Below are 24390 nucleotides of genomic sequence, written 5' to 3'. Positions count from 1 at the left end.
GGTGTGGCTTGTGAGGTGCTGGCTTGTGTGCTTTGACCTCGAAACCCCCCTCGAAAGGGCGTTTTACGGAATGTGCTGTAATTCCCTCTGCTCTGCGGGGAGTAGAGTGCGCCCATGGCTTTGGCAGTGTCCGTATCTTTTTTGAGTTTCTCAATCGCTGTGTCCACTTCTGGACCGAACAGTTCTTTTTCATTAAAAGGCATATTGAGAACTGCTTGTTGAATCTCTGGTTTAAATCCAGACGTTCGGAGCCATGCATGCCTTCTGATAGTTACAGATGTATTAATTGTCCGTGCAGCTGTATCTGCAGCGTCCATGGAGGAGCGGATCTGGTTGTTGGAAATGGTCTGTCCCTCCTCAACCACTTGTTTTGCCCTATTTTGTAAGTCCTTGGGCAGATGTTCAATGAGATGTTGCATCTCGTCCCAGTGGGCTCTGTCATAGCGCGCAAGTAGTGCCTGGGAGTTCGCGATGCGCCACTGGTTTGCAGCTTGTGCTGCGACTCTTTTACCAGCTGCATCGAACTTGCGGCTTTCTTTATCTGGGGGTGGTGCATCTCCAGATGTGTGAGAGTTGGCCCTTTTCCTAGCTGCTCCTACAACGACAGAGTCTGGTGGCAGCTGTGTAGTGATGAAAGCCGGGTCTGTAGGAGGCGCCTTATACTTTTTTTCCACCCTTGGTGTGATTGCCCTACTTTTGACCGGCTCCTTAAAGATGTCTTTTGCGTGCCGGAGCATACCAGGGAGCATAGGCAGGCTTTGGTAGGAGCTGTGGGTGGAGGAGAGGGTGTTGAATAAGAAATCATCCTCGACCTGTTCTGAGTGGAGGCTTACGTTGTGAAATTGTGCTGCTCTAGCCACCACTTGAGAATACGCGGTGCTGTCTTCTGGTGGAGATGGCTTTGTAGGGTATGCCTCCGGACTGTTATCTGACACTGGGGCGTCGTATAGGTCCCATGCGTCCTGATCTTGGTCACCCTGGCTCATGGTGGTGTGAGCTGGGGAGTGTGATGGAGTTTGTGCTGGTGAGACGTTAATCACAGGCGGAGGAGAGGGTGGTGGGGTAACTCTTTTCACCACTTTTGGTTGTGGTGTCTGTTCCGTCTGGAACTCCAACCTTCTCTTTCTCCTAATGGGGGGAAGGGTGCTTATTTTTCCTGTCCCCTGCTGTATGAAGATACGCTTTTGCGTATGGTCCACATCAGTTGCTTGCAGCTCTTCCTCAAACCTATGCTTCTGCATTTGGGAGGTTAGCGAGTGCTCTTCTGTATAAGAGCCTGAAGCTGGGTCGCTTGCAGTTTGTTTCGGCATCGAAACCCTGTCTGCGTGTTTTTTCGGCTCCGAGGTGACTCTTTTCTTTTTCGGGGCCGAAACCTCTCGGCGTCGATCTGTTTCGGTGCCGCTGTCTCGGCGTCGAGCCGTGTCGGCACCGGCATCTCGGTGTCGAGGCTTGTCTCCAGCACTTTCTCGGTCCCGAGAAGGCTGCGTGCCGGTGTCTCGACCGGAGTCGGACGATCTCGGCACTGTTTGGGCCTTTTTCGGTGCCGACGGGCGGTCACCGAATTTATGGGTGGAGCCATGGCCTGGTGGCAGTGGCGTCCCCTGGGCCTTGTAAATGTTCTTCTGAGTGGATTTCGACGTCTTACTCACGGTTTGTGTATCGTCGAATCCTTCGGAGTCTGAGTCTTGGATCGAGAAGGTACCTTCTTCTTCCTGTTCCTCGAACTCCCGTTGGGCTGTCGGTGCGGACGCCATCTGAAGTCTTCTGGCTCGACGGTCTCGGAGTGTTTTTCGGGACCGGAACGCACGACAGGCCTCGCAGGTGTCTTCGCTGTGCTCAGGTGACAGGCACAGGTTGCAGACCAAGTGTTGGTCTGTGTAAGGGTACTTATTGTGGCATTTGGGGCAGAAACGGAACGGGGTCCGTTCCATCGGCGTTCTTCAGCACGCGGTCGGGCCGACCAGGCCCCGACGGAGGATCGAAAAACTACCCCGAAGGGCACCGGAGCTCTTCGATCTTCGATGCGGTGTGGAATCAAAGTACGCCGATCCCGAACGCAACAATACCGACGAAAATCTTCCGAAATTAGCTAATTTTCCGTTCCGAAACTCGGAGCGACAGGAACACGTCCGAACCCGATGGCGGAAAAAAAACAATCGAAGATGGAGTCGACGCCCATGCGCAATGGAGACAAAAGGAGGAGTCACTCGGTCCCGTGACTCGAAAGACTTCTTCGAAGAAAAACAACTTGTAACACTCCGGCCCAACACCAGATGGCGAGCTATTGCAGAACATGCGTATCTACAGCGACAGATGCCATCGAACCATGGTTTATTATCGTATTATTTTTAAAGGTTTGCAGCAGTTGCTGCTGGTGAGGGGAGGCCATAGCGGAGGAGCCGCCCCTGTACAATGTGCTGCTCAGGGATATTAAGGAGAGACGTCTTAGATTAAAAAGTATACATCAGCAATTCTTGTCCCTTACCGGAGGTTTCCCGATTACTTAGGGAATCAAAAACTTTGAGGTTCAAGTAACCTGTAGCTAAGAAAGATCCGAACATGTCAGGTCTGCAGAGGGATGCACTGACTTCCCTTCAAGCAAAGAGTGATCTTTATGTCTTTTCTTAAGCTTATTACAGCACAAAGAAATGTCTTGGGCCTTCGTTCAATCAATGCAAGCCATCAAGTGCTGTGCACTCCCACATTCAGATGCACTTTACTAGTCCCCAAATTAGAAAAACCATGGAGGGAGGAAGGTCTCTTTTCTGGCGTAGCCCAAAGTTGTGGAACGATCATCCTACAGAAATTAAGTCCAGCTCGAGTCATTCTTCCCTAACCAAAGCAATAAAGAAACTCCTTTTCGGTTCAGCAAGCCATTGGCGATGTTATCGGATTACTCAATGTTTTTTATGCAATGACAAGTTACCTCTGTTGATGAACTTGTGCTTTTCAAGCTCTTACATTCCATGTTCAAAGGAACTACTTGCAGTGCAGATGGACCGGGACCTCCTGGCAGAACAGGTGTGCACTTTGATGAAGCAGGTATTTCTCAGAGAAGGCAGAGGATTCACAGACTTACTGGTTTGATCACCATATTTGAGCCAGAATCAAAGAAAATTATAGAAGCTGTAAAGATGACTGAACAAAGTCACCCGATATGACGTCCAGTGACACCAGCTGCTCTGGAGAGTTGGTGAGGTTGATGGAATTTCACCGCTGAACATCTTTGCTTCGATATCGAAGTCATCAGTGTTGACATCGAATGGTGGTGTGAGAAATCAAACGCGTTATGGATGTCAACTGGTGGATCCACTGAGACACTGTATCCAATTTCAGGAGTACACCAAAATATTGCATAGTGGAAGTTCAACAGCATTCAACATCAATGTCCTCAACACTGAAAGGGCGTGGTGGCCATGTTTGGAGTTTCAGGTTTTTTTTTTTTTTTTTAATACGTTCATCAGCCTGGAGTTCTTTTGGGTAAGACAGTTCTGTTCCTCTGAGAGAAGTACCTTCACTGGCTACCCTTTCGCATTTCAGTGCCTCTCCGTAGCTCTGTCTCTTGAGCATATTTCCTATTCATCGCCTAAACTTTATAATTTCATGGTCCCCGAAAATGATTGATATTGTCTGACAAAATTGTGGAACAAACCATACTGGACATTGGCAGCTTTCTTCCTTCCCCAACTGGGGAACTTGTCAGACAGACTCCAGACCTATGTCAAGAGTGGTCAAGAAATACCTTATAGTGCCCAGACATCAGGTGAACCACAACAGGTGTGAAAATATGGGCGTTAGTCAAAACGAGGTTGAAAAACCTAGGAGTATTCAGGGATCACTTTCACATGAGCTGAAAACAACTACCAGTACAAGGCATGATGAAATATTAAAGCTGCTTGGTCCTTAATGGAGTAATAAGTTTTTTTTTTTTTTTTTTAGCTTTCCAAAAGGTGCCTATCTGGCTGTAGTACCTTCATCTCCTGCACGATTTTCTTGGAACAAGGTTATGGCAATTCTTCAGGGTTGTTTAAACTATCTTAATGTTAACTGGGCATTCATTTATTAGAAACATTTCGCGGAGTTCTCAATTTGTAATACCTTAGTAGTGGGAAACAAGGCCATTGCGCAAATGGGAAAGGTACCTGTAACATCGTACAATCTGGAGCTGCATAGATAATAAAATTACCAATTCAGTTTATCTCCGAGTCTAGTGGTTTTTAGTGGAAGAGTTCATAGCTTGGTGTCAATAGCCAAGCCCTACCTAGCCATCCTTTTCACAGTAACCTCATGGTGTGTCAATGATGCACCCCAGGTTTGGTTAAATTTCTTGAGACAACCCCTGCTGGAATAAACCACCATCTCTACCGCCATACAGACGTCCATGTGGCGACGCCATTCCTCAACCACCAGCGATGTACGATTCCCCGCTCTGTGCTATATATCCCACTTGGCTACGTAATCCGGTTGCTCTAAGGAGGCGCGACCACACTTCTACAACCGAGGCTGTACCCAGAGGTAGCTAGGTGATATTTTACCTTGTATTAGAACATTGGAATGTTGCTAGCTCCATTGAAAACAATGGAGTGCTGCGGGCTTTTACTGGCCGGTAAAAGCCCGCAGCGCCAACATTCCAATGTTCGCTTTGTTCACAGCAACAGCTGTGAACAAAGCCTCACGGAGCCCGAGGGGATTTTAATCCCCTCGGGCTCCGTGATTTTTTTTTTTTTTAATAGAACATTCTGCCATGTGTGGCAGAATGTTCTAATAGCCTTAGAACCCGCCGTAGCGGGCTCTACCGGCTATTAAAGTCCCTCTCCCTTGTTAAATGCCCTCGCCTTCAGCTCGGGCATTTAATGCGGGGAGCGGGGCTTTAATAGCCGGTAGAGCCCGCTACGGCGGGTTCTAAGGCTATATTACAGGTGTCAATTCTTTCCTAGCAAATGCATGTCTATCAGTCCAAAAGGAAGCTGATCTTGCAGAGTGAAGGTCTATTCGTTTACCCTTAACAACTAAGCAGTGTCGTAGTATCTGAATTTTTAGAAATGCAATAGATCCTTCAAAAGTGCTTTTCTGTAATGTTGGTAGTGATATTCTTGGGCGCTATCTTTCCATAGCAGTAACTTTAGAAGTTGTCTCATCGTCTGAAGAACTTGTCAGGTATTGAGTCAGGAGTATTTTGCAGTACACAAAAGAAACGTGGCAGCACACATTTTGAATAAAGTTGTGTGGCCCAGATAGGAAGCCTAATTTAGTGAGAGACTTCATTTGCTCAGTTGCAAAGTAGGAGAGCAGGAATTGTCCATGTAAAACACATCAGGGTCTTAATAGCCAGATCCCAATGCATTAAAAATGCTCTTGTTCACTTCTAAGTAGCATTGTTGTGAGGCCTAGCGGTGGTCTCAACTCAGAATTCATTTTTAATTAGAACATTGCAATGTTCAGTGCTTCATTGGAGACAATGGAGTGCTCCGGGCTTCTAATGGCTGGTAAAAGCCCGAAGCTCCAATATTCCAATGTTCTTTGTTTACAGCAACAGCTCTGAACAAAGGCCTCAGGGAGCCAGAGGGGATTTCTGTCCCCTCGGGCTCCCTGAGGCCTTTGTTTTATTTATTAGAACATTCCGCCCTCTGGTGGCAGAATGTTCGAATAGCCTTATAGCCCTTCGTAGCTGGGCTATACCGGCCCTTAAAGTCCTGCTCCCTTTTAAAGGCCTGAGCCGCATGCTAGAGCGGGACTTTACTAGTCAGTATAGCCCACTACGGCAGGCTCTAAGGCTATAGTAGAAAAAAAAAAGAATTCAGTAAATATGGTCTTAAGCTGTCGTTTTTATTTTTTCACACTTAAAAACAACGTTTGCCATTTAAATGACTTCTACATCATAAACATCGTTTATGCCAGAACACAAGCTTGACTATTTTAGTGTATGAGTGTCAATGAAGAAACCACAAAGCAAAACAATTTGTTGTAAAATCAAACTATTTGAAATTAAGCATTTAAATATTACCAACTTTCAATTAAGAAGAAGACACATATTAGTAAAGAAGGGCGGCAGGTTGAGAACCAACAGAACCAACACAAGAGGTCAAGGAGAAGGGTAAATCGAAGGCATCTGTGAGCCAAACTGGTGGTTACGGCCAGGTTTAATAAAATCTTTAAGCTGCACATTCAAAAGAATTCAAACAAAGTAAAGAAGGAGTGAATGATACAATAAAAAAAAAAAAAAGACAGCTTGGAAGAGAAAGAGGCAAAACAAAATGGGGAAGAGAGATTTAAGAAGGGATTGTAAGATGGAAAACAGAAAAACATAAGGAAAAACAAAAGGAGAAAAGGGCAGAGTAGATCCATCGCCTGAGGATGAGTCAACAGTTGACCTTCAAAGATGAAGACTTACCGGTAGAAAACTTTTTCTCCTTCTTGCTGTAGAAGTCTCTGTACGAAGACATAACTATAGGAATGATGGGAACCTGAGGAAAGAAATATAACCGTGCATCAACCTCACGATACCACAACCCCTGAACAAATCCCCAGAAGGGAGGCAAGCCTAAGCTGTGAGGGCAGCATCCCAAGCTACAAGTGATGGAACAATCCTAGGACATTCGCAGCAAAACACCTGTCACTGCCTCATAAGGATCCTGCGGCTCATCAGGATCCAGTTAATTTAGGGAAATTTAGAGCAGGCCTGGATATCTAAAAAAAAAGAACAGGTTTAAAAAAACGCCCATTAGGTCTTGGAAAAGAAACAGTGGAATAGGTGGAGCAAAAGGGGGAATATTATATCCTGACATTCCTCCAAATATTAAATTCGGGTATGTAAGACAGACTCTCAGCACATTCTTTAAGTATGTAAGATTCTCAGCACATTCTTCCTCACAACTATCATATGCAACTATATACCCACAAACAGCTGGTTTTGCAAACACCAGGACATAAGAACAGTAGTAGCCTTCAAGCTCCAGACCGACCCACCAGTATTCAAATTCCCTGCTTGATAATGTCCACTTCGAGCTTCAACACGTAATGTAGGGTCAGAAGCAGCTGGTCCATGTCCATATGACAACCTGCGCCTTGGGGTACCATTCAGGCAGACCTGGATTGTTTTCTACCAGTGACCAGAGTCTCCTTACAAGTGCTCTGCACTCATATGTCACTCACAGAGTGATAGGGGCCACCCAAAGTAATACTCTATTGATATTAGTGTGTGTCTCTTGCCACCACACCCTCTTCTGCACCCCACCCCCGTCCTTCTGTTTTACTAGCTGCATACTGCACCTAGATGACTGACCACCAGCACTTGGTGTGTATTACAAAGAAAAATACATCACTCAGAGGAACATTTTGACCTGGCACCAGCTGCCAGGAAGATGCACTGAAAAGAAAATGCACTTTCTTCCAAATGGCTAGCCCCACAAAATAATTATCTGAGAAGTATATCTTAAGCAAGCCCACTTGGCTAGTGTTAAGGACAAATTATCACAAGTCGCAAATTTACACGGAAGTGTAAATGATTTTTTTTTTCAAACTTTGCCAAAGTTGTACAACAAAAAAGATTGGCACCTATACTCACCACAGTCACAGGCGGTGCTAAGTGACACTGTTCTCTTCTATCAAGGAAAGCACATTGTGTAGTTATTTTTTAAAGTTGTGTTATCACAAGCAGGTCTCACTAGAGCCCAAACAGGAGTGTTCCCTGCCACAGGCTGGAGAACAGTGAGGCACTGTTGCATACAGCTACCTTGCCTAACAACCTGTGCCCACTAGATAATCTGAGACTTCAATGGTCCCAAGACCTGGGTGATCTAAAGGATTCAGGATAGGAGAATATCTAGAATATCCCAGAGGCAGCCATAAGGTCTCGGTTTCCATTAGTGCAATTAAAGATATAATATAGGATTTATTACGAGAGCAACCGCACAGATTTAGCACGCTTGATCAAAAACGGATAGATGCTGCTAATATACTGGCCACTAAAACAGGTTTCGATTGAGGACAATGCCCATATGATGCTACCGTTTGGAATGAGGGGCTCCGTAAGAGGAGAAAAAAAATTATCTGTGGCACGGTGTAGGTTTAAAAGCGCATCTCTCTTTAGCCAGCTCCCAGCTGGCCATACGTGTCTGTAGCGTTGACACATCACATTAATGTGCGACAGTGAGTCCGAAGACCCTGCTGCAGGCGTGTCGCACTCTGATGAGGAAAGGCTCATCACCCTCACCTCCACGCACAGCCCTGGCAGGCTCCCACTGGAGCCAGACTTACTCCTTACGCGTGCTGGAGCTGCTTAGTGGAAGATCACCCATGCACACCCCCTGGCAGTGCAGTGCCAGTTGTGTCCCACTCAGTCCTTAAAGAAACATCGCCCATTTTTACAGCAACATGGGGCGCGCCACACTTGCTCCCTCCCTGACCTTGCATGGACTCTACTGCCTGGTTCTAGCTTTGTGGTGCCCTAATCCTCCTCAGTTCTTGCACGGCTCGTGGAAAGTCACCCAGATACCCACCTAGGTCTACCATGTGGGCACAGCACTGACTCCTCAGATGTTCTTGCATGGCTATCTGAAGATTACGCGGCCTAACTTTCACAAACCACAGGGGTGCCCAACTCACATCTTGCGTGTGGAAAGTCACCCAACTGCTTGATAGTGCCAAGGGGATACCCCGCCCACTTCTTAATGGTCTTTACAGGGATACTGAAAAGCCACCCACCCTCACAGCCTGGCATTACAACTGATGCAATCGTATACCGTACCTGTGGTTGCAGGACTAGTTGGAGGTCACCCACCCTCATCCTCTGCAGTACTAGTCCTTCCCTGTCTTCTGCATGGCCATCAAGAGACCACGCATCCTCGCCCTCTGAAGGTACCACAGTGGTAAACCACCTACTGATCTGCTCTCGCACCGCAGTGGAATCACCCTGAAGCACCTACTGCTTACCTGCGCTTGCACGGCTAGGTGAAAGGCGCCTCGCTTGAACGGCAACATGGAGCCATCGTGATTCCGCGTCCCTTCAGGGAACACCCACACTCGGACCTGCACAGAGAAAGGGGAAACGGGATGAGAGCACCATCGACCTCAATCAAACTCCACATGCTCACGTCTAGCGGGTTCTCCTGACACCGACTAACCTCAAATCAAAGGTGCTAATCCTGATGTACACACCTCCTGCAACACACACTGCCATGAGCAGACACCATTCCAGCCCACACCTGTCCTGAAACAGTTACATAGACAGGAAGCACTCCTAATATACAGAGAAACAGAAACCCTGCTTCATACAGGCACTTTCACCAGGTAGACCCAGATACCACTTCTGATGGATGGACGCCACAGCTGATTAACATGACTGAAGCAAAGATGCACCCTCAAGCATACGCAGAACCAGAAAACAAATGTACAGCATTGAAGATGTTGGCAGGAACAAAGAAAAATGGAGGCCAAGGGACAGTAAAAACAGACAGAAAAAGGCGTAAATGTGCTAAAAATGCAGCCATACTCCGTCATTTTCATTAAGTGGTAGACCTTTATACTTTGGCCCAAGCCATTGTGTGATTAAGTCTGAACTTGGTGTAGTTCCACCAGGTCTCCCCAAAAACATACTTCATGCAGCAGCCACTTTGTCCTCAGGACCCAGGACAATTCTTCCCACAAGCCCCTAGTGAAGCCAGGTGAAATTCAAAAGCAATACTGCTTGACGCCCACGAGAGGCGGACTGACCATCAACCTTACCGGGCTAATTCCCAGTGGGCCACCTACCGGGTTAGACCCATGCTGGATCAGATCGTGAGAAAACCGTCCCTTTATAGTGCTGTGAATTGAGGATGGTCAAGGTGGTAGACCATAGTGTGGAGTAAAAAAGATGAGGACTATGCCACCGCCGGTTTTATCTACATGGCTAATGTGGTGAATAGAGTAACTGCGTGAGATAGCAGTCGCAATATTGAAGATGGAGACTTCATGAAGCCTGGTCTCAGTTATGAAGAAAGCCTAAGGCTGGAATTATTCAATGAAGTGTTACGTTTCAATGTGGTGCCTGGGAAAAAACCAACACAATTTAGGAGATAGCAGTTAGGCTGTGGCGTCGCAGGATTAGGTGGACGCGTTTCAGGATCATTAGACGTGTCTGAGATTAGCGGGCTGAAATATTAAAGCATACAAAACAACAAGCCCTCTAGCCTCATACAGCAAAGCAGATGAGTGAGACTAGTCTTTCTGCTGTATCAGAGTGTGAGCATTTTTCGAGATGAATAAATGCAGGGCTTTAAGTGGGATGAAGAAAAGTGAGGGGGGAGGGTCTCTAAAATGGATGTGGCCTAAGTTATTAAGGGTGTCTTTAAAATAGGCAAACTACATTTCTGTGATTTCCACAGTATGACACCCGAGCGATATTTTGATGCCTCTCTGCGCTTTGTTATTGCATCCAGATATACAACACAACAACTGACCTACATCTAAAATCAGCCAGGACTATTGGCTTTGTCAATGGTTGTTGGCCGGTTAAGATAAATGAGTAACAATAATTTTGTTGTAAATAGTAAATATTGAAAATGTTTCTATTCTGAAATTGTGAGACTGAATTCAACATTACTGAGGGCTGTGGACGGGTATGTGGTTTTTAGAGTGTCTCAGTCACTCCCATTATATTCCCTCTGTGTTAGCCTCGCATCACCCTGGAAATGGCAAACACTCTTCTGGAATGTAAGAGGAAGTAAATCATGTGAAACACATTGCTGACCTGGATTACCTGGGCATTTTCCGCATGGTTTCAGAAATCAATCAGTGGTTTTGAATGTAAAGCTCAAGGCATGAATATAGGGCACGGTAGGGACTCGTTTCAATGTCAGTTTTTCACCACAACCAGGTCTGACACCCGGAGGGACCAGGTCCACCTAAAAGCCACCCTGAGTAAGTGCATCGAGCAGGGGAACCAGGAGTACGGTCTCTGGCTCAGAGAGCGGCCATCATTGGCCAAGCACGGGACACCTCGCTCTAGCCTGCACTCCCTAAGAGAGCGCACTGAGAGCATGGCCATCATTGGCCAAGCGCGGGGCACCTCACCCCAGCCTACACTCCCTCAGAGTGCGCACTGAGAGCAGCAATCATTGGCCAAGCACGGGACACCTCACCCCAGCCTACACTCCCTCAGAGAGCGCACTGAGAGTGGCCATCATTGCAGGCCACCTCCAATGTTACCCGCACTGCACAAACCATCCAGAACCAACCCACTGCGACCCCGCGCTGTGTGCTGTGCCCTTGGATAGCACTGCAAAGAGGCACAGGGAGCCCTGACAAGCCCTAAGCCATGGGCTGCCAGCTATGCCTTCGTAGCTCAGAATACGGGTGGCAGTTCCCTGCAGAAACACCTGCTTGTTGACCACGGTGTGCCCTGTCCCTCCCACTGACTGCCCACTGCAAGTACTCACATTTAATATGTTGTGCCCTCTGTCTCCCACTGACTGGCCCCTAAAGGTACTCTCATTCACCTTGGGCATGCTGTGCCCCACTGAACTGGCCGTCCTCCCCCCGACTGGCCACTATGACTACTCACATCCATAACCATGCTGAGTGTGCACGAATGTGCCGTCCCCGTGTTCTTACAGCTTGGTCACTGCCTGCATTACTGCCCCAGCCCCCTCCCCCACATGAGCTGCCTCTTACATTTACAGGCACACGGAGTACTCACAACCTACCCGTCTCGCGGCGGTGCCGGTGACTGAGCACTCCCTCCCCTCCGCAATGCTGTTCACCAGAGTACTCACATCCCACCTGTCCATGCTGCTGTTCACCTGAGTACTCACATCCCACCTGCCAATGCTGCTGTTCACCAGAGTACTCACATCCCACCTGCAAATGCTGCGGCCGCCCAAGTGACTGGATGCTGCAAGCACTCCCTCCCTTCCACCATGCTGTTCCCCACACAGTACTCGCTTCGTACCTGCCCATGCTGCTATTCAGAGTACTCACATTCTACCTGCCCATGCTGCTGTTCCACACAGAGTATTCACATCCTACCTGTCCATGCTGCTTTTACCAACAGAGTACTCACATCCCACCTGTCCATGCTACAGTTCACCAGAGTACTCACATCCTACCTGTCGATGCTGCTGTATACCAGAGTACTCATCCTACCAGCCCATGCTGCTATTCACCAGAGTACTCCCATCGTACCTGCCCATGCTGCTGTTCACCAAAGAGTACTCGCATCCCACCTGTCCATGCTGCAGCCACCCCAGTGACTGGACGCTACTAACACTCCCTCTCCTCCCCCATGCTGATCCCCACAGAGTACTCACATCCTACCTGTCCATGCTGCTGTATACGCAAAAAGAGCAAGTGATGGACGGAATGCTGAACATTGTCAAACATTTACCCCCAGTACAGAGATCTTGGCCTAAATCAATCGTTTTTTTGCTGCCCATGCCATTCCAGTTTGGACACAGCCATATGCAAATCAGTCTTGACCCTGTTCCCCATGGGAACAGTCCAGCCCGAACTGCCAGGCCAGTTCTTCCCTGGACTGGAAACAAGCATCCTGGGACCAGTTTCAGGGTTTTACCCCTCATCAGCCAGGCTAGCTTGAATCCAGTGGCATGGGAAGCATGGGACCCACGTCTGGGCATACCCTTCCCACTTAGGGCGAAAAATGCAAAAAGAAAAAGTGATGGACGGAATGCTGAACATTGTCAAACATTCACCCCCAGTACAGAGATCTGGGCCTAAATCCATCGTTTTTTTGCTGCCCATGCCATTCCAGTTTGGACCCAAACAAATGCAAATCAGTCTTGACCCTGTTCCCCATGGGAACAGTCCAGCCTGAACTGCCAGGCCAGTTCTTCCCTGGACTGGAAACAAGCATCCTGGGACCGGTTTTGGGGTTTCACCCCTCATCAGCCAGGCTAGCTTGAATCCAGTGGCATGGGAAACACGGGACCCACGTCTGGGCATACCCTTCCCACTTAGGGCGAAAGCTGTTCACCACAGATTACTCACATCCCACCTGTCTACGCTGCTGTTCACCTGAGTACTCGCATCCCACCTGTCCATGCTGCTGTTCATTGAGTACTCACATCTTACCTGCAAATGCTGCGGCCGCCCAAGTGACTGGACGCTGCGAGCACTCCCTCCCCTCCTCCATGCTGTTCCCCACACAGTACTCGTATCCTACCTGCCCGTGCTGCTATTCAGAGTACTCACATCCTACCTGCCCATGCTGCTTTTACCCACAGAGTATTCACATCCCACCTGTCCATGCTGCGGGCGCCCACTGGCTGGACGCTGCAAGCCCTCCCTCTCCTCCCCGCCCCCATGCTGTTCACCAGAGTACTCACGTCATCCTTAATCATGGTCTGCGCCGCCTCGGACATGACACTGATGGCGTCGTCCGTCTTCTTCCGGTTGATGAAGATGACACCGGCCAGCCAGCAGGCCAGGCCGACGGTGCCCGCGTACATCAGCTCCCGCTTGGCGATGGGCACGCAGCGGCCGGGCAGTATCTCCATCATTCCTGCAGGGGGCAGAGAAGATGTAGTCAGTGCGGCCTTCACGCGCCCTACATCACAACATGAGGTCAAAGCATCCTCTGGCGTCCATGGAGACACACAGCAGAGGAAAACAACTCCAGGATTGTGCCAGGGGGGCCGCCAGGTGGCACACACCAACAGTGGTATTTCAAATAAATTAAGAAAGCCTTCTTGTAGTAAATATAAATGAGGTCACAAACATTTTTGTAAAAAACTAAAAACTTAAAATATATACCTCATCCAGATGGGCGTGGGGGGTGATACACTGTTTGGTGGGGGGTTTGGTAGATTGCACTTTAAATGTTGGCGGGACAGTAACATATGTAGTGACTTGCAGATATACTGCAATCTAGCGGTATGTGAAAATGCCAAGTCACAGTGTCTACATTACTTTATCATCAAAAATAATAGCTCTAATTTAAGGAAGACTTTGGAAAACGTGAGTCAGTGACAAAAAGAGACCACCCAGTTGGAGATGTGTCTAGAGCAGCAGTTTGTAACCTTTTGACTTCCGTGGATCCTCTATCAATCGTTACTGGAATCCAGCTCCCACCCCCACCCCCCACTGAGCAATTACTGACAGCTGGGGACCCCGCCTAAGCAATTTTGATGATGTGGACCACAAAACAATACACAAATGATGAAATATTTTTATTTAACTCACAAATATATATATAAAAAAAATAACAGTTAATTAGGATAGGAAAGTTGGAGCTTTTCTATATTCAAATGAGGCAACCGATCGTCCATACTATAGTCTGTTTGATGCACTTGAAAACCTCAATGAACCCATCCGAGGATAGCAACTTGTTAGCCTTCAAATTGTTTCACATTTATAGAAATTTAACATTTTCAATTTTATATTTTGCTTCTTTATCTGTATATACTTTATCTGTTAATATTTTTAATTTTCTCAACAGTTGCACACACCCCGAGAAGGCTTTGCAGATCCCCAGTGGTCCCTGTACAGCAGATTAAGAACCTCTGGTCTACAGATAAAGCTTCCAGCTTTGTAACCTGGAAAGTGGATTCTGACCCTGGACAAATCATTTAATCTCCTTGTGCCTAAGGAACAAGTTATGTACCTTTTACAACGTTCTTTCTGGTGGATTCTCTAACAGCAGATTCCTAACCTTAGAATATCCAAGCGTTAGACTGAATACGGAGATGTTTAAGCAGTGCACTCTTGCACAGATAGATGGCACCGTGCGGCTGTGTGCGGACTACATACTGCCCCGAAGTGATGGAACGCAGCTGCACACAAGTGCCACTTCTGTTCGTTGACATCAGTTTGTCTCTTTCCCCTTATGCGCCCTCAGATATAAAGGACGATTCAACTGCTGGTAACAGAGGGCCTTCCTTAAAGCAGGTGAAGTGTCCTTCCTGCCAGACCTAGCAGTCAAGGCAGTAGTGCTTCGAGAACATGTTAGAATCCATTTTGAATTGATTTGTTTCTTTAACACGTGTAAGTTTGAGCTTTTTCCTCTCTGAACGCACTGTCTATCACATATGTTATCTTATGTATATGTGTTTAAGTCAAATAAGCCTGGTTCCACACCATAGGCTTGCAGCTGGTTTCTTTCCCTAACTGGGGCACGTTACTCATTATAATCATGTGTTCAAAATAACTAACTGACCTCGGCTGTTGTATTTTGGGGAGGGAAAGGCTGATATCTATACCTTTGAACCACGCAATCCTTTGAAGGGTCTCAAGAATGTGGGGAGTCAGGCAGCTGCAGAAGGGAGTCGAGGACAAAAAGCTGGGAATGGAACCGGTGTGTGGAAAACTGATTAACTCCTTAAGATATCTGTATGACGTATATCATTATTTACACACTTTATGTATCCTTTGATGTATAAGTATAAATATCACTGTTAAACGCTTCATGCCAGCACACTTTACTTCAGGCCTGGGATGCCAGTGGTAAACCTGTCCTCTTTGCTGCAGCAAAAATAAACAGATCTTTGGTCATTGATTTTTCACTCCGGCTCTCCGTGTCAAAAACTCCTTTGTAAATGCATTTGTAAGTATCTGCAAATATGTGCATTTGACAATTTTGGCGCCCGAACAGGGACCTTCCACTGGATATCTTCAGTAGCTCTGTCAAGAGACGTGCTGCCAGTGGGGGGGACGCCGTTCCGGAGGTGTAGATTCCAGGGGCCCCTGCACAAAGACTTAGTTTCAAAAGCAGCTGCATCTTATCCACCGGGCAGGCCTCTCCCCGCTTTCTCATGATGTCCCAGCGAAGTCCCTGAAACATCGGTTTTTATCTTGACTGATTAGTCTGACACGGGCGGCCGGAGAGAAATCCAGGAAAAAGCAGATAGTCAGGTAAGACTGTTCCTCGCTGGCTATTTGTCTGCTTTAACTTGCATTTGAGAGAATAATTGTTTTTGGATAACTTATCACTTTTGGGAATGATTAGTTCTTAGTAAATTTGCATTTGTACAAGGTACCATTTGACAATTTTTATTACACGTGTTTTTGTTTGAATAATTTGCCCAGGCCTGGAGCAATTTGTAAGTTGGTAAATATTTGAATAAGGGTTTCTTTGGTGCACGTTTGAAAAAGGGTTTCTTTGGTGCATATTTGAAAAAGGGGTTTTTTTGGTGCATATTTGAAAAAAGGTTTCTTTGGTGCATGTTGCATTTTGAAATTTAAAAGGTAAGTAAGATATGGGAAATAAAAAATGTTGGCAAGGGCTATGTCTTTGTTTTCGCCGAAATCATGTGCCACGTTTAGATAAAAAGCAACCAATCCCAAAAGAGGGAACACCGGGGTGGGACATGTTAAAGGATTATGGTTTAGAGAATAATTTGTATAATAGTATATGGCGCAGATATACTAGACATTGTCCTGACCTCCAGTGGCCAGAGGATGGGTCTTTTGATTTAAAGAAACTAACCTACCTACAGGAATGTGTTTGAGGTATACAGAAAATGGGAAATGGAGGCCACCAAAAGAAAAATTAAGTCAGATAAACTGTTAGAGAAGGAAAACCGGAGAACCATCATGCAGAAAGCCGCCCTGTACCATCATTCCCAAACCCAGAAAAGAATTGAGTCTGAAGATAGAGTCCATAGGGCCCAGGTGGAGGGAAGTTATGTATCAAAGCCAACAGAACCCAAACATGCATTAGAGGAAGATGAGGTAATGCTACAGCTATTAGATAATAGCCCTACTGCACCTCCACCTTACACACCCCCTGCATTAGCCCAACCTATCATGGGGGCACAGCAACAGCAGCAAGGGCAAGGGCACAATTTGGGAAATCCAGGTGCACCACTACAGCAACATGTGCCTCTAGCCCAAGCCACCCCAATAGCCCAAGTCCTAATCCTTCCGCCACCTGCCCCACCACTACCAGCCAGCACTGCAAGGTTACCAATAATGTCCCCTGCCCCTAATACCCAAAATGGACAACGCCGACGGTGCACAGCCACTCACTCACTTTCACCCATATGGAGCACACCTATGAAGTCGATTTCGCCCCCTAGTACCCGCTCCACTATTGGGGAGGGGGAAAAACGGGTTATCAAGAATCAGTCAGAGAACTGGATGGCACATCCTATTTACACCCACACCGATATTATGGACACAATACAACAGATGTCACATTTTGGACAGCAATTAGCACTACAGTACATGATTGAAAAATTGGAGAGGGATTGGAATTCTTGTATTACAGATTCTACCCCTCTCCCTTATGAACAAGAATTACGCCAATTATGGCGGGACAGTGTGGCTTGTATGCTTGATAGTAACAGCATAAAGGAGGGAGTACGCATTTGTGTTATACCCAGAGAAGATGTTCTCAATACATATGACAAGGGGTACCCAATGAGGGAAGTACACCCTGATATGCCCACTGCAGCTGCAGTTGCAGCAGCAGCTGCCGCCAGACAACCAGCTCCCGTGCTGGTGGCCCAATTTGTCCATATCCCATGGAAAAGGGAGGAGGTAATGGCTATAAAAAAAGACTTGCCTGACCCTCGAAAGAATCCAGCTGGATTCTATTGGGACCTTAGAATTGCCATTTCCACCACCACCATGACACTCAAAGACATTGACTATTTTGTTGGTGTTTTATTGGGTCCTGAAGTTTGGCATAAAATTAGAAGAGTAGATGATGCACCTACTTTAGGAAATACATGGGGGGGTTTAGAAGCACAAAGGGCACCAGGATCCCTGCCGCATCAGGATATTTTAAATTTACCTAACCGGATATTGACTAAGTTAGAAACTGTTATACCTCTTCAGACTGTGGATTGGGGAAAACTTGCCACTTCTAAACAGAAAATAGGTGAAGATGTCCCAGATTATTTTACTAGAATTGAACAAGCTTTCATAGATTTTAGCGGTCAAGACCTCACCACCGTAACAGGTGTCACACTATTTGTAGAACGCTTTGTTAATGGCCTTCTACCTGAAATATCACAAAAATTAAAAGCAACAGAGAGTTTGTGGATGACGAAGGGACAGACAGAGATTTTACAGATGGCACAATACTATGAGAGCAAGTACAAGGAAGAATTAGAAAAGAATGAGAAGTCAGTAAAGGAATTGAAGAAAAAGGTACTATTACAGCAGGCATATCCCCAGCGGGATACAACCCCTCAGCCAAGGGGTGGCCCACCAAGGGGACGGGGAAGGGGTCGAGGCCGAGGTGCATCTGCACCACCCCAAGACCGCCGATTGAATATCAACCAATGTGCCTACTGTAAGCAAGATGGACATTGGCGTGATACTTGCCCATTACTGGAAGGAAGACAAAGTATGTCACTTAATAGAGGGAACGCGGCAGGTACTGCACGAGGACGAGGAAGAGGTAGGACTGATCAGAATTCACAGAATGAGAACCAGGTCCCACGTAACACTAATATTTTTGACAATGCATTTGAACGACAATATTATGCTGATGATTCCTTTTCTGAATCCTACAATTATTAGGACAGCCACAGACAGGGCCAAGGGCGAGTAAGTATTCCTGTAGATCAGAATGGTCCCTACATTGATGTAAAAATCGAAGGAGAGGGCCATAAGTTTCTTCTAGATACTGGTGCCACCAGAACATCTATTGCACATTCTGCAGTCCCCGGGGCTCCCCTGTCTGGGCTTCATACCACATCAATTGGGATTTCTGGGATCCCCGTGGTGAGCCCCATCTCAACACCTATGAGAGTAACTGTAGGCCCATTTACAGTACACACGCCCCTCTCTTTAACATCAGGTTGCAATGAAAACTTGTTTGCATTAGATATGTTAAAGAAATTAAATGCAGTTATTCACTGTTCAGTGGATGGTGTCTATGTAACTATGGACAGTGTTTCCCCTACTCAGTGCATGTTCTCACAGGAATACGACTTACCCCCAGAGCTAAAGGAAATAGACCCTCGCTTATGGGCCAAAGGCAAAAATGATGTAGGCATTATGGATATCGACCCTATTGTAATAAAAATCAAACCAGGTGCCCGGTTACCTCGTGTTCCGCAATACAAATTACCTAAATCAAGCGAAAAAGGGCTCAAGGCAGTCATATCTGATCTTGTGCATGCAGGTGTAATAAAGGAAATAGTGAGCAGCCCATGTAACAGTCCAATCCTTCCTGTTGTAAAGAAACAAAATGATGCTAATAGATTAGATGGTGAGCAATCAGTTACTGATAACACAGTATATCGATTAGTTATTGATCTCCGAGAAATAAATAAAATAGTAATTCCCCAGTTTCCAGTGGTCCCAGACATGAATAGTCTTTTCACCATGATTCCACCCTCTGCGTGTTTTTTCACCGTAATCGATCTGAAGAATGCGTTCTTTAGCATTCCAATTGCCGAAGAATCTCAATATTTGTTTAGCTTCGCGATTTTTAATAGATCATTGTGTCTGACAAGAGCTCCGCAAGGATTTGTGTAGAGTCACAGTTTATATAATCAGTGTCTTAAACGTCAACTAGACCAATTCAATCCACCTTCAGGCTCTGCACTGCTGCAGTACATTGACGATATTTTAATTGCCTCAGATTCCAAGACACAATGTAAGACTGATACTGTTGCATTATTACATCATTTAGCATCCCTGGGCCATAAGGTGTCCCTCCCAAAATTGCAGTATTGTAGAGAGGAGGTCACCTATCTAGGACACCTCGTCTCTAAGGAGGGAAGGAGATTACATCCAGACAGAATTAAACTGGTTCATACAATGACTGCACCACGCACCCCTTCTGAAGTCCGAGCATTTTTGGGATTTACATCCTTTTTCAGACAGTGGATTCCAAATTTTTCACTTATAGCAAAACCATTGACTGCTCTGACACTTTCAGATGTGCCCTCTCCTGTACCTTGGACTGACAAATGTGAGGAGGCTTTTCAGGATTTAAAAAAGGCGATGTGCTCTGCTCCTGTATTGGGTAATCCGGATTACAGCAAACCATTTGTTTTATTTGTGCATGAAAAGCATGGCTGTACATTGTCTGTTTTGACACAGGATCAAGGTGGGAGACAACACCTTTGTGCATACTTCTCTTCCACCTTGGACACTGTGGCGCAAGCTTTGCCTACTTGTCTTAGAGGAGTGGCTTCTGCAGCAGCTGCGGTGAAACAAAGTGAAGGGTTTGTTGGTGGCAATCCGCTCACTGTGATGGTTCCTCATGCAGTTTATATTTTGTTAAACAAGACACAGACGCAGCACCTCACCAGTGCTCGTCTAACGGGTTACGAATTAACATTGTTCAGTCCAAATATTACTTTGAAGCGGTGCAATGTCTTGAACCCAGCTACGTTACTACCCCTCCCTCAGGACAATGTGGAATTTGATCATAATTGCATTTTTGCCACTGAGGAAGAAACCAAGGGACGGGTAGACTTAACAGACACTCCCCTATCTGACCCACAGGGAGAGCTGTTTGTAGATGGGTCTTGCTTCAAGTTACCAGATGGTACAACCACTGCAGCCTATGCCGTCACCACATTAAAAACAGTGGTTGAATCTCATAGAATCACGCAAAATTCGCCACAGGCTGCAGAATTAACTGCCCTCACCAGAGCTTGTGAAATAAGTGAACATCTTAGTGTTAATATCTACACTGATAGCCAATATGCGTTTGGAGTAGCTCATAATTTTGGGCGACTCTGGGCGAATAGAGGCTTTATCACGTCACATGGCACTACCATTCAGCATGGCAACTTGATTGTGACACTTTTGAATGCTCTCAGCCTGCCCCGTCAGGTCGCAATCATTAAGTGTAGTGCCCACAAAAAAATTACTGATGATATAGGACGAGGAAATGCTTTTGCAGATGCTACAGCGAAAGCAACAGCACGAGCACCATTTGACAATGCATATGTTGAGAGTAGCATCAAGGGAGAGCCCCAGAACGAAGTATTAGAAAATACTATGCAGTGTGTGAGAGATATTCAAGCAGAAGCAACAGCAGAGGAAAGGGAACAGTGGGAGAAGAACAGTAGACTAGACAGTGAGGGTTGTTACACAGATGACACAGACAGAAGAAGATGGATGTTACCTAATTGTTATGTACACGCTATGGTTACTATGGCCCACAGTCCTGCACACATCAGTGCCCAAGGCATCAAGACAACTTTGGACCACGTTTGGAGTAATCCTCTGATATCCAAAGCTGCTAATAACCTGGTTAAAAGTTGTATGGTGTGTGCAGTACACAATGCAGGAAAAGGGACCCCCTACGCCCCCTGGCCATTTTGCCCCTCCTGATCTCCCCTTTGAAGCTATTCAGATGGATTTTATCCACATGGAACCATGTAACAAACTGAAATACGTGTTAGTGGTAGTATGCATGTTTTCAAAATGGATAGAGGCCTACCCATTAAAAGACAATGGTGCCCTCTCTACCGCCAAAATATTACTAAAAGAATATTTTCCTAGATACGCATTGCCAAGATTAGTCTGGAGTGACAATGGCAGTCATTTTGCTAATGAGGTAATGGAGAAGGTCTGTACCGCCCTTAACATCAAACATCGATTTCATGCTGCAAATCACCCACAATCAGCGGGCCTTGTAGAAAGGTATAATTACACCTTGAAGAGCAAAATAGCTAAGATTTGTGCGGAGACCAACTTAAAGTGGCCAGATGCTTTGCCCCTAGCAATAATGTCCATCAGGATGACTGCCAGTAGCAAGTCACGATTATCCCCCTATGAAGTTGTCATGGGGAGGCCAGCCAACATCTGGGGGGTACCACGACCAAAGAAGCTTTCTGAAGTGCAATATCCTTTGTTTGTAGATTACTGTAAACAATTGACTAAAGATTTGCGTTTGATCCACCAACAGGTCAAGGCCAGCCTACCGACTCATCTTGAAGGCCCTGGTCACCCTTTTAAGCCAGGGGATTGGCTTATGACAAAGAACTTTCAAAGAACCAACAGTCTTCAGCCCAGATGGTGGGGCAAGCCCAGGTACTGCTTGCAACACAGACAGCGGTGAAAGTGGAAGGAAGGAAAAACTGGATACATGCTAGCCATTGTAAGCGTGCACCAATTCCACTACAATCTACTCCAACAGCAGAATTACTGTTGTCTCCTGATTACAGAGAAGTAGGAAGACAGGAAACACCTCCACAGGTTTCAAGTGCTTCCACTTCTGCTCCTGAGGTGACACAGCAGCCCAGTGACGAAGGGTTGCTGTTTGAAGATCAACAAACTCATCGATACAATCTGCGTCCTCGCCCACCCAAATGAACAGAATTCTGAAGGTGCGTAAGGTGGTGACCCCTACGAAAAGCTACATTTACATCACCCTGATAGCTCCTAGCTTGGAACTGCAAACTGAGGTCTCTTCTGAATGGCCAAGGAATCCTTTGCTCTGCAGAATACGGCACGCTTGCCTTCATGAAATACAGTTCCCCGCTTTCACCGCCACCGGCATTTCCGATGCCATTGATGTACCAGCATTAAAACGAGCTATCCTCACTGTTGTTACGCACACTTTGGGCGACGAGGTTGTAAATGACTGATGACTAAACTTTCAGCATGAACACGGGTGACTAGCCTGTGCAACGACACCAGAACATTGGTCAGAACAACTGTCTCAACGAGAACACAAGCATAGTGGGATGCAGCTTGTGCAACGCTATTATCTGTGCTAAGAGCATTGGGTAAATGGAGTTAACAGTTCTGTGACTGGCGAGAAAAACCAAGTACCAGTTCTACGGAAGCGGCCAGTCATTAGGGTTGGTGCGGTTTGTAGTCCCAGCGGTAAAGAAGGTGCCTTTTTCTGTTTAATACCCAAGCACATCACTGATCTGGTTGAAATTGCTGGCCTCCGCCCTCATTTTGCTGAAGACACTGAACGAAACTGACAACTATACTGAAGACGAACTTTGAAGTATTGCGACTTACTCACTGGGAGTTGAGACTCACCAGGAGTTAAAACTCGACAAGGAGAAGACAAGGGACCTAGGATCAAGCCAACATCTATTGTCCTGTATTTGAAAAACTTGTTCATGGACCAACCAGTGCAGCCTAACTGCTAGAGTGGAAAGCACGGCGGTGCTGAACCCTAGTGGGTGTGAACATTGAAGGAAAATTAACTTATCTGTATCTATACGTATATGATTATTAGTATAGTGATATCAATATTTTGCATTTACATATTTGGTAATTGTGTGGGTATATTTTTGAACACACATAGGCGGTTGAGACGAGTAAAACGGTACCATAGAAAGGTTGTAGGACCAAGGAGGAAAGCACAATAAAATTATGAAAATATATCCATTTGGCAGGACAAATATCCCTCTAGAAAATAGAGAAGAGTGGCCTTATAACTATTTCTACAAAACAACAATGAAGTACCTAGTGACCCTTATGTTAATATGTATAATGTCCAGTGGTGTTGCATCAATGTTGCAAAATCCTACCTTACATCCATGGATAAAGGTTCATGGAAAATTAGCTGAGACATTAAGTCTCACTGACTGCTGGATTTGCCGGCACTTGTCTAGACACCCTGATGACCCTATAGGCCTTTATGAAGTACCAGTATCACCAAGCGAATATGAAACAGGGGAAGTGTGTCTTGTACCAAATACCACTTGGAGATGTGACCAACCAGAATATCAATGGTACCCAAGGTGTGTGGTGCTCCCTAATACCCAGGCAGAATACAAGCTCTCCCCGATGCCTGGAGAGAATGCCACACTTAAAATGTTTCCCATATGTTTTGGTACCTATTTTTACGGGCAAAACCCAGAGGCAAAATACATGGGAAAGATCCCTCCTGAACAATGTGTTTACACTTGGTTATTTGATATCAAAACAGGGAATTGGGATCTTGAAGGAGAGGAGAAAATAGACAGAAATTGGACGGCGTTAATTAATGGGACTCAGCAAAATTACACTGTAAATTATTGGAACCTGACTGTGGGAGAAAATGAGATTCTGGTAGATCCAGAAGGATTGTTATATGATCCCTCCAGAGAACAAGATAGAAATGGGAAAAATTCACCTGTAATATTATCCCGGGTTTTCCTTGGCCCCCTCTGGACGGCTAGATGTTCTTATGTTGCACCCTGGGCAAATGTATCATTGCTAAATACAATTTGGGAGGATTACAATTATTGCAATAATTCTGAGCATGACACCCCGGAGGGTGTGGGTTTGCCCCGAATAAAATACAGTATTATAAATTCACAAATCCAGGGAGGCATGTACTTCATATGTGGAAGAACTGCATATAAAGTACTCCCTCTAAACTGGGAAGGGATATGTTCACTGGCATATTTGGCACCCAACATTACTGTGATATCAAATAGATCATCTTCCCAGCCCCTTAACATGGGGAGTTTTGCACATAGGTACAAACGGGGGACACCCATACTGGAGGAGCGAAAGAACTGGGTATTT

At 46.1% G+C, this 24390-nt stretch overlaps 1 protein-coding gene across 1 annotated transcript in view; it reads right to left on the bottom strand.

Moving 5' to 3' along the window:
* AGPAT1 (1-acylglycerol-3-phosphate O-acyltransferase 1) overlaps window positions 1-24390 on the bottom strand; it is a 181392-nt gene that overhangs the window by 12149 nt on the left and 144853 nt on the right. The window contains exons 4-6 of the mRNA XM_069237263.1: window positions 13323-13498; window positions 8932-9027; window positions 6392-6464 (exon numbers count right to left, since the gene is read on the bottom strand). Coding sequence (XP_069093364.1) covers window positions 6392-6464; window positions 8932-9027; window positions 13323-13498 — 345 coding nt within the window. The remainder of the gene's footprint in view (window positions 1-6391; window positions 6465-8931; window positions 9028-13322; window positions 13499-24390) is intronic.

The sequence above is a fragment of the Pleurodeles waltl genome, chromosome 6 (assembly GCF_031143425.1).
Source record: "Pleurodeles waltl isolate 20211129_DDA chromosome 6, aPleWal1.hap1.20221129, whole genome shotgun sequence".
NCBI lineage: Eukaryota > Metazoa > Chordata > Amphibia > Caudata > Salamandridae > Pleurodeles > Pleurodeles waltl.
The sequence above is the reverse complement of the archived record's forward strand: the minus strand, read 5'-3'. Positions and strand labels throughout refer to the sequence as shown.